Source organism: Morus notabilis, unplaced genomic scaffold, assembly GCF_000414095.1.
Source record: "Morus notabilis unplaced genomic scaffold, ASM41409v2 Scaffold1027, whole genome shotgun sequence".
NCBI lineage: Eukaryota > Viridiplantae > Streptophyta > Magnoliopsida > Rosales > Moraceae > Morus > Morus notabilis.
The window spans coordinates 223,562-234,283 of NW_010360033.1; the positions used below are offsets into that span (position 1 = coordinate 223,562).

Sequence of the window (10,722 nt, forward strand, 5' to 3'; positions counted from 1 at the left end):
TATATATTATTGTTTCTTATATACCGTCATTCTCTCTATCTCTCTCTCAGTAAAATGCAAATTCAGAGCTCATGTGTGTGACTGGTACCAGGTACCATATATTTGAAGCACGCGAAAATGCTAGTGATTATAACATACGATGTATATCACTTAACTATAGCCATTTCAGGGAGAAAGAGGAAAATAGGCTAAGACTTGAGATGAATTAAAATTAATAGGTCAATAGTTTACATAAGTTAATAAATATGCTAAATTACTGTTTTCGTCCATAACTAGTCTGGTTATGAACCATAACTTGACAAGTTATTGTCCATAAATCACGGTTTTTGTTCATAACTTGTCTAGTTATGAACCATAACTTGACAAGTTTGTCCATAACTTATCTGGTTATGAATCATAACTTAACAAGTTATGGCCTATTAATTTTTATAACTAAAAGTTGGCCTATATACTTTCTTAAGCTTTTCATATTAGGCTATTTTCTACTATTTCCGTTTCTTTTACTAGTATTAATATAATGCATTTGTATTTACTATTTATCAATTGGTATTGCTTATTTTAATTATTTGTCTATCCTTATCGTCATTAGTTTTTGTATATAATAAAGTTAAACACTTGTCGTCTAAGAGGGAAGAAAATCACACATGCATAGTATGATGAAATTCATGTCGTTTGGGATACTATCAAAACGACATGTTGTGTTCCTTAGAGGAACTTGTCGTTTCTCTTGACTCCTAACTACACTTCCACAAAGGAAGTATTATTTCCCATAAAACGACATCTCATTTACAAAATTTCAAGAAATGAGGCTATCTCTTAAAACCGGCATATGGTTTATGAAAGCGTAATATGCGTTTGTGTTTCTATTTAATGATGAAAATGCTATTTTTATGCTTAATAACGAATAGAAAATATCATGCCGGTTAATATATCTAATGGGGAACATCTTTCGGTATCTTAATCAAACAACTTGTCGTGTATATATAGAAAGAACAAATAGTTTACCTACCGAACGCCATGTCGTTTGTGAACTAGTCTCGACCAGAAATCTCGCAACCGCCGAGACAAGGCCATTCAGGTTAATCTAATTACATGGTTCTTGATTTGTGATTTTGGGATTGTTTTTGTAGAGAATTTTTTAATCTCCGGATTGGGTGGTTCTCGGTTTGCGACCATCGAGTTTGTGACTATATTTGAGATTGTGATTTAGTGTAGATATGAGATTTGGGTTTAGGTTTTGTAATTGGTTTTTTCTTTTGTTTAAAAACCTTTTTGCAAATCAGTTTGAATCTGATTTTGTAATTGTGTTGATGTCTGGACTATTCGTCAGTTTAAAACTGACAGTTTTAGTCGGTTTAGTGACCGAATCAACCATGTTAGTTTTTAAAAAATTAAAACCGAAACCGAACCAAAGAGGACAAACTTCACTCGGTTAACTGCCTGAACCATGACTAGTTTTCAGGGTTCCCACCAAAACTAAAGTTTATTAAAAAATTTTAAAATATATTTATTCTTCATCAATTTCAACTATTAATATAGCCAAAATTAAGAGAAAAAAAAACTTTTGTTGAAACCCATCAAAAAATAAAGCATACAAAATATTAAGTGTGAGTCTAAAGGACTCACATCCTTTATATAGAATAGTTGATGTAGTATTTTTTCATCTCTTCTCTATGTGGGACTCTTGCAACTTTAGTTGTTAGTTGTCAAAGTCTAAAAAGCATAAAATATTAATAAATATTATTGAGACCACAAGAATACTAATGAGGACAATGTGGTTTAGTGGTTAGTTAATGCTGTTCTACCCTTTAGTTTGAAGGTTCAAACCTCCAACTTTACAAAACTCTTTTTTTAAGTGTATAATATTAGTCGGTCGATTTGGTTTAATCAACGACCTTGGCCACCGGAACCAACGCCCATGTGTGGTGGTTGGTCGGTTAACTGACGTCCGATAATCAATTTCGCTTTCTATCAATTTTCTTTGGTCGGTATCAGTTTCGCAATTATTTTGAATAGCCCTAGTTTATGATTGTGTTTGTGATTGAGATTCGAGAATTTGTGGAATTTTTGTGCAGTTTAGTTTTGCATTTTATCTGTGTTTGTGTTTAGAATGTGGTAAATATTATGTTTACTGGTAAATATTTTATTAATTAAAATTTTGAATACTAGTAAGTATTGTATTTACTTGTAAATATTTTAGTAAGTTTGAATCTAGTAAATATTGTATTGTAAATACTTTAGTAATTACAATTTAGTAAATATTTCCTAAGTGGCGAGACACATCTCCGCCCTAGATCTCGTCACCCTTGCGAACTAGTCTCGACTAGAGATCTTGCAACCGCCGTGACAAGGCCACTCAGGTTAATCTAATTACATGGTTCTTAGTTTGTGATTTTGGGATTGTTTTTGTGTTTTGTAGACATTTTTTATTCTCCGGATTGGGTGGTTCTCGGTTTGTGACCGTCGAGTTTGTGACTAGATTTGAGATTCTGTTTTAGTGTAGATATGAGATTTGGGTTTAGGTTTTATAATTGGTTTTTTCGTTTGTTTAAAAACTTTTTTGCAGATCAGTTTGAATATGATTTTGTAATATGTGTTTATGAGTGTGTTTGTGATTGAGATTTGAGAATTTGTGGAATTTTTGTGAAGTTTAGTTTTGCATTTTGTCTGTTTTTGTGTTTAGAATCTGATAAATATTGTATTTACTGGTGAATACTTTATTAATTAAAATTTTGAATACTGGTAAGTACTGTATTTACCTGTAAATATTTTAGTAAGTTTGAATCTAGTAAATATTATATTGTAAATACTTTAGTAATTATGATTTTGAATATGGTAAATACTGTATTTACTAATAAATACTTTAATAACTATGAATTTGAATACAATAAATATTGTATTCACCCATAAATACTTTAGTAGTAATTTGGGATATGCATTATTTAACGATAAATACAATATTTACTGCTAAATACAGTGTTTAACTATCATCGGGGTTGGTGGTCGGATTTTTGGATGAATATAATATTTATGGGTAAATACGGTATTTATCGGTAAAGATAGTGTTAAACTGTCGCCGGAGTCAGTGGCTGGATTTTTAGATAAGTATAATATTTACTAATAAATACGGTATTTACCAGTCGCCTGAAAACAGTCGTCAAAAAAATGATCACCAGAGTCACCGGAGTTTGTCAGTGGAGCCGGCCGTTGGAAATAGTCACTGGTCGCGGGAGCCGGTCGCCAGTGCCGGCCATGGTGAACTTAAGTATAAGGAGAAGAAGAGAGAGCTTGAAATAAGACTTAAGGGTATTTTTGAGTTTTTAATAATATTTAAAACTTAAAATATCAAATTATGCTATAATCCACTACTTTAAAAAATATTCTATAATTTACTAATTACTCTAATGCTATTTCACTCATTCTCCCTCTTTTCTTTATGATCTGATAGTGGTCGAATGACATTCGTATCTATAAACCGGCACGTCGTTTATCACATGGCAACGACACCGCTTTTTACAAAAATGACAGTCGCTTTATATGTAAACGTTATGTTTAATATATTTACAATGTGTGCGGTTTTTATTTTGTTTTGTTTTTGTTTTTGTTTTTTTTAAAGTGCGTAATGAAAGGCGGGAATGGTTAAAAAAAATCTCCGTTCACTTCGCTGATTCGAGTTTAGAATTCGAGTTTTTCTACAGTAAAAAGCTATCACAAACAATCACATCTAACTTTTTTGCTACAGTAAAAAGCTCTCACATAAAGTCACATCTCAACTCGAATTTTAAACTCGAATCAGCGAAGTGAACGGGCATAGTGTAACAAGTTAATGGCCACTACAAGAAAAAAGACTATTAGCGACGATAAAAGATTGTTGCTAAAAATACAAAGTCGTCGTAAATAAATTTTTAGCGACCACTTGTCATCACAAATCTGTCACCGTAATTGATTCGTCACAAAAAACAATTTTGCGATGACAAACAGTCGTCATAATTATGTTTGCGACGACAATCGTCACAAATGAGTCGTTACAATTATTTCATCGGTTACATCGTTAAGATGACATGACATTGAGTATTTGCGATGATATTTTACGAATTTGGTCGCCACAAAAGATGCAGAATTAGTTGACGTGACTTATATTTTTTGCGACCACATTTGTCGTCGCAAATAATATTTTAATTTTTTATTTATATTTTCTCATTTTAATAATTAATGTTGTAGATTTCTATATATTTAAACCCAATATTAAATATAATTCATGATATTATAATAATAAGAAAGATTAAATAAAAGGAAATAAATAATAAAAAATAGAAGTACAAATTATTATTGTAAAAAGTAATTAATAAAATAACAGTCGTCCTGAAAAGAATATGTCGTCGCAAAAAACAATATGTCGTCGCAAAAAACAAAAAAATATCTAGAACCTATTCACGGGAAACCATAAAATTTTTTGCCTCTTTTTGGCCACGTCATTGCCAGCTGTCGTCGCAAATAATGGACAAACTGGCGCCAAAATTGTTGGCGCCAGATTGGTTTTGGCACCAACGGATATTAGCGACAACATGTCGTCGCGAATAATTTATCAAATTTTAGCGACGATATGGCGTCGCAAATAGTGAAATTTTGTGCGACGATAAATAGTGAATGCGACGACAAGTCGTTCAAAAATCTTATTTTCTTTTTGGCGACGACATGTCGTCGCAAATATTATAATTTTAGCAACGATAAATGTCGTCGCTAATAACTCTTTTTGTTGTTGTAGTGTGGAAGTGTTTTTTAAAAGAATATAGGAAGCATGTAAACCTTATAAAGAGACAAGAACGCTCATGAAGGGGTTTATATAATAGGTTATAGATTAAATAAGCTCTTAAACTTTCTAGGCAAATTAAGAAGTGGATATTCTTTACAGTCTCAATCATGGTTTCAGTTTCGTCTACCTCCACTCTAAAATCTTGTTTCAACTAAATCTTCATCCTTTTTTTTTCTTTTGGTTTGACTAGTATGATCAATCCATACAACAATATTAGCATTAAATGCATTTTAGGTTGCTCTAAAGTCCAAGGACTGATGAAATAGAGAAGTATTGGGAGAGGTCAGAGAACTACAAGGCCTATGTTGAGTCTTTAGAAATTGGAATAGGAGAGCGCCTCCCACAGCTCCAATTGTTGGAGCTGTGATGTATATCCATATGTCATTAAAATTCCACGAAACAATTGCAGCTCCCATTGACCTCGCGGGGTTCATTGACCCGCCCGAAACAGGCCTACAATACACATATTTGCGATAACGTGTCAGTATTATCAATGTTCGACTAAATTACAACGAACACTTCTATTCAACCTCACTACTCACACAAGGCAGGTCCCACTAGGTGGGTAGTGGGACCCGCCTTTTATGAGTAATGGAGATTTATCCCGCGATGAATGCCATTTTTCATTACAACACGTAGAGAATAATATTGGAGTTTTTGTGCTTACCCTGTTATTAACACGGCTAGTCCAATAGCACTACCAACAACAAAACCAGCCAAATGTCCTACCTGAGAAAAAAAGAAAAAGAAGAAATTAGACCTATGTTAAATAAACTTATAATGATCATATAACAAAGAACGTACAAATTTAGAGATGTTTACTTACGGATTGAGCCTGATGAGTCAATGAGGCTACCAAGAACATTATAACAAAGGTTGCTATGAGCTCTACCCAGAATGCTGAAGCGCAGCCTTGTAGCGGTCGGGTAAGCACAAGATCTGATTTCAAGTTATAAATAAACTTCCCAGCATATGTTGCCGTTGTCGAACCAAATGTTTGCGCAAATATGTAAAGGGGGACCTTCGGAAAAAATAAGGATGTGATCACACCAGTTTTTTTTTTTTGTGCTTAAAAGCATTCAAAAAATGATTAGAGAAAGAATAGTTTTAAGTACCCTGGGCCAAGGAAAATGGCCAAAGATTGCGAAAGCTAATGTGACAGCAGGGTTGACATGTGCACCAGAAATAGACCCTATTGAGAAGATCACAACTATTACTGTTAAGCCTGCCGTGGCAGCATATTCTAGGAGACCGACTTCTCCACTCGTCGTCTGCGTGCTTGCTATGATCCCGCATATGCAGAACATCAAGATGAAAGTCCCCACTGCCTCTGCCACAACCTGCATATGGTAAATGGAACCGCATTGCTTGGACTACAACAGGAAACTAGAGGGTAAGAATTCCAAGAGTTACGATTTCATCGAAAACCAGACACGGTCTTTTACTAACGTTTTGTCCAACTCTTATGAAAGATCATGCTCCAAAAATTCTGGTTTTGATGCTAGCAGATTGGAATGTAGGGCGTTTTTTCGGTTTCCGCAAATTTAAAACCTTTAACTGAAATCATAGTTTGGTTTTAAGAAGAACAAAGAGAGTTCAATATGAATGTTGACTCAAGAATTCTTTGACAGATTTGTTGATATAGTGATCGTTTTCAAGTGTAAATGCATGTACTATTTGCATATCGAATTGATACATTCTAGTCAATTACAAGATGCCTAGTCTAATGTTAATTAATTACCCCCAAGAAAACAAGCATAGTCTAATGGTTAAGATTAGGCCTCAAATCGTGCATATTAGAGAATTCTTAAGAAAAACCAAGAGGGAACTAAGCTCTTTCAAAGGCTTCCTAAAAGGCCTTAATTAATTAGTTATCGCTTACCGCACGTGCGAAATTTCGATTTATTCCTGCTCTGAAATTGTTCATAATAGCTTATCTGGGTGTGAATACAGATGTCCAAGCAAGGACGAACAATACCATTTTTTCAGGCACTATTTACAACCTGACAATCCACAAGAGGTATAAAGGGGAGCGGAGCCATAGCATGCATGCAAAGCTTGAAAGCTTCTCAAACTGGAATTTCTTTTTAAGTAAAAGCTAATTTTAATTTCATCCCTTTGTTAATTTTCAAGACTATTAATTCTAATTTACACTACTTTTTCACTTAAAAACTCTAAACAGGTATCTGAAAAGGATCTTGAAGCTCTCTACGTCGAGGCAAATACTTACATGTTAGCTTCACAGTTGTATTGGGCATTATGGGGAATAATTCAGGTACATCTATTTCACTAAGATTTTTCTCCTGAAAAGCCACCTAAACCTAATTTAGAACAACTTACATCTATATTTTGCAGGCTAAGATATCTCCCATCGATTTCGATTATGTTGGTTACTTCTTCCTGCGATACAACGAATACAAAAAGCAGAAGGAAAAGAGCTTCTCGCTAGCGAGATCATACCTCTCAGGATCTGGGACAGTGTAAAATCTCTCCCGGAAGCATAAGCAGGCCTCTTTCTGTTGTGCATTTTTTTTAGAATATTTCTAGTCATATTTTGCTTTGTGATATTCTTTGTACTCACTATGTAGAACAAAATAAGGAAGTGTGAACAAATAATAAATATCAAGGGCTCTTGGATTGTTTGCAATGTTAGTGAAATCTTTTTGTATTTGATCTATTTGTTTCTTTTTTTTTTTTTTTCCTTTTAATCATCAAAACAATAGAGCCCATAATTTCAAAGCTCCATTTTCAACTAACTGATTGTGGGACGATAGATCCCCCAACCCATATAAGTTTCATGTACAAGTATGCACGAGTATGTTAAAAATCCAAGCAAAATAAATAAATAAATAATAATAATAAATAAATAAATAAATAAATAAATAAATAAATAAATAAATAAATAAATAAATAAATATGCCATTTTTAATGCGTCTAAAATATGCCATTTACTACAATTTATGAGAAAAATTATTAGGAGTTTTTAAGGCTGTTTTCTAATGAGTCTTGAATCAGATTTTAAGTTAAGAAGTAATTAAACGAAATGATCATTTTAAACTCCATATTTAGAATATGTTTGTAATTATATAATATTGTCAATCTGTCTAGCTACTTTTAACTTATTTTGTTGTGTTTTTTATTAGTTCTATTTTGTTTTGTTTAATTTATTTTTAACTTAATTAGTAGTGATTTTATTTTATTTTAGTGTATTTTTGTTTAATTTTATTTTTATTCAAATTATTCATAGTAGTTTTATTTGTGTAGTATCAGAAATTTGATGCACAATGGTGTTTAAATAGGTAAAATCGGACCACAAATCAATTCAAAATAAATAAATAGCTTAACATTTTTTTTTCCGCTCTACTAAAATTATTATTTCAAATACATCCCATTTGAAGTTCTTTTTTCCTTTTCCTTTTACTTTCTTTCCTTACCTTTCATTCAATCCTATAAATAATACATTTAATAAAAGTAGTCATTAAAATATATTTTTTACCCCACTGAAATAATTATTTTAAATACATTCTTTATCTTGAGTTTTTTTTTTTTTTTCTTTTTTTTTTCTTTTCAATTAGTATACTTTCTTCCAGTTTTTAATGCGCGCCCCGCGTGCGGTTCAATTAAAATAGCAGTTACATAAATTGATCTTTTCAATTTCTGATAAGGTCCTTTTGTATATTACTGCTTTGATCGTTATTTGTATATGTTAGAACTTGCTTGCAACATTTACTTATAATCAAGAAATCTTTGTGTTTCACAGTAGGAAAGCATTTACTTCTACAACAAACAATTATGTTATTCATTACCTAGTCATATACGATCTGAAATCAAATTATCATTGTAATTACCTTTGTTTTTTGTTTTGTTTTTGCTTTGATCTCTAAGGGTCTCTAGAGTATATTTTCTATTATTTATCTATTTATTTATCGGCTAAAAAGTAGATTTTCTATTAGGTGTCAGAGAAGAATCTTTAGCAACTCCCTTTTAATCTAAATTAGGTTCACACATTGTTTTGGGGCATCTTTCTATATAATGGGGTTGGAATAAAAATCAGGGAATAATGTCATGGGATGCGGTATGGTAGAATTTGATGTAATATTGCCCTTTAGGACTCGTACCGGTAAGCACTAAATCAATAATATCAAATACTTCATATTACCAAACTAACTGTGTAAAAGATTTGCGCTACTCCATAGTATAATGGGGCAGCAAGTTATATTGTGCTGCTTCATGGTACAATCATGCCTAACAAGTTCTCCAAGCATTGTGGTTGCATTATAATGCAACAATGAAAGGTGAGAACAAAGTTATTCAACTAGGACATCATAGCATTCTTAGGCCTCGTTCATTTCGCGGATTCGAGTTTTCAATTCGAGCTGAGATGTGACATTTTTTGAGAGCTTTTTACTGTAGCAGAAAAAGTTAGATGTGACATTTTCTGAGAACTTTTTACTGAAACCTAAAACTGAAAACTCGAATCGGTGAAATGAACAAGGCCTTAGATTTTACAAGCTTTTGAGACTTCACAACCCTTTGAGATTTCATAAACATCTTCTTAGATTTTACAAGTAACCCACAAGCATCCAAACTTAACATACAATCAGAAAAGCCTCCAAGCAAGAAAACATGAGGATAATTTAAAAAAAAAAATTAAGGAGTTTAGGTAGCCTAAAATAATCAAGAGATAGATGTATGCTCATACAATACTGATTGGTAACATGGAGTAACCATCCCTCATTAATGATTTAGACCGCCGTCGGTTTTGACAATTACATCTTCCCCATACGATTTCATGAGATTGTTTCTGTAAATTGATTGTCCTTCGGTTTCATGATTTAAGTATTCATCGTTAATCTTCCAAGGTAAACACAGGTATTGTATGCTTAATATTTCATTTTCTCTGGTTTATTATATTAGTGTGCGCTATATGTACATTTATATTTATTTATATCTACATAATATGTACGATCTTATTTACAATACATTCTAACCCAGGAACACACATCAAGAACTTTGGGAGGGCAGATTATATTCAAAAACGACATGAAAGCAATTTTTGGCCTTGTCAGATCCAGCAATTTTGGGTTGGTTGGCTATCAACCAGAAAACAGTAAAATGACTAGTTGTTTGCAGTACATATACAAAGATCCATTCAACACAAAATCAAAATACACGTCTTAAGTACTCTATGTTCTTCATTAAAAAGCTTCAAAGATGAGTTGATGCTTCTTTTCCCCGAGAGTTTCCTAAGAACCTTGAAAAAATGGGGAGACTCCATTTTCAACTTCAGAAGCTCTTTCTTCTTTCCTCTCTAGTTTCCTTCAAGCTTTCCTTCTCTCTCTCTCTTTCTCTGTCTCTGTCTCTCTCTGGTGTGCGTCTTGATAAAGCTGATAGCTAAAACTTACTAATTCAAGTTAATATTTATTATTATTATTTGATCCATTTATTAGCAGTTTAAATTAACAAAATTAGTTATAGTTGTATGAGGATCACAGCCGTTCATGGACAATCAATAGATAGTGGTCCCCAAAGCTAGTTACTATAAAAAAAGAAAAAAGAAAAAAGAAAAAAAAGGTAGTGGTCTGAAAATTGAGAAGGATGGAAGGGAATGTGTTACAGAGATGAACAGTGCAAAACAACCGTTTTTTTTTTTTTTTTCCAGATTTATGCTATTATGCTCTGTTCCAGATTTATTTTATTTATTATTTTTTTTGTGTGCAGATTCGAAGTTGTAGTAGGACAATGTTACCTGAAAAATATACAGAGATGAACTGTGCCTTTTTTTTTTCCTTGTTTTTGCCAGACGTTAAGGTGGCTCAGGGAATGCTACTGGTTTGAATCTTGAAGCTAAAACTTATGTGTGTGTATATATATATATATATCTTGTATATATATATATACATGAAGGG

At 32.5% G+C, this 10,722-nt stretch overlaps 1 protein-coding gene and 1 long non-coding RNA gene across 2 annotated transcripts; one reads left to right on the forward strand and one right to left on the reverse strand.

Moving 5' to 3' along the window:
• Window positions 1–5,043: 5,043 nt before the first annotated feature.
• Window positions 5,044–6,159, reverse strand: LOC21390757 (probable aquaporin NIP7-1). Its single transcript, XM_010095705.1, has 4 exons — window positions 5,929–6,159; window positions 5,640–5,834; window positions 5,481–5,542; window positions 5,044–5,266 (listed from the first exon to the last, which is right to left on the reverse strand). Exons 1-4 carry the CDS (start codon window positions 6,157–6,159, stop codon window positions 5,044–5,046), a joined length of 711 nt encoding a protein of 236 aa, XP_010094007.1.
• A 590-nt stretch (window positions 6,160–6,749) lies between these two features.
• LOC112091150 lies at window positions 6,750–7,521 on the forward strand. The gene is made up of 3 exons (XR_002902003.1): window positions 6,750–6,833; window positions 6,996–7,088; window positions 7,169–7,521. It is a non-coding gene; the product is annotated as an uncharacterized LOC112091150 (long non-coding RNA).
• The last annotated feature ends 3,201 nt before the right edge of the window (window positions 7,522–10,722 follow it).

Coding starts and splice junctions, on each gene's coding strand:
- LOC21390757 (XM_010095705.1), bottom strand. CDS start 6,159: ATGCAGGTTGTGGCAGAGGCAGTGGGGACTTTCATCTTGATGTTCTGC. Junction 5,835..5,928: donor GCCATTTTCCTTGGCCCAGG/GTACTTAAAACT, acceptor TTTTTTCCGAAG/GTCCCCCTTTACATATTTGC. Junction 5,543..5,639: donor TGACTCATCAGGCTCAATCC/GTAAGTAAACAT, acceptor TTTTTTTCTCAG/GTAGGACATTTGGCTGGTTT.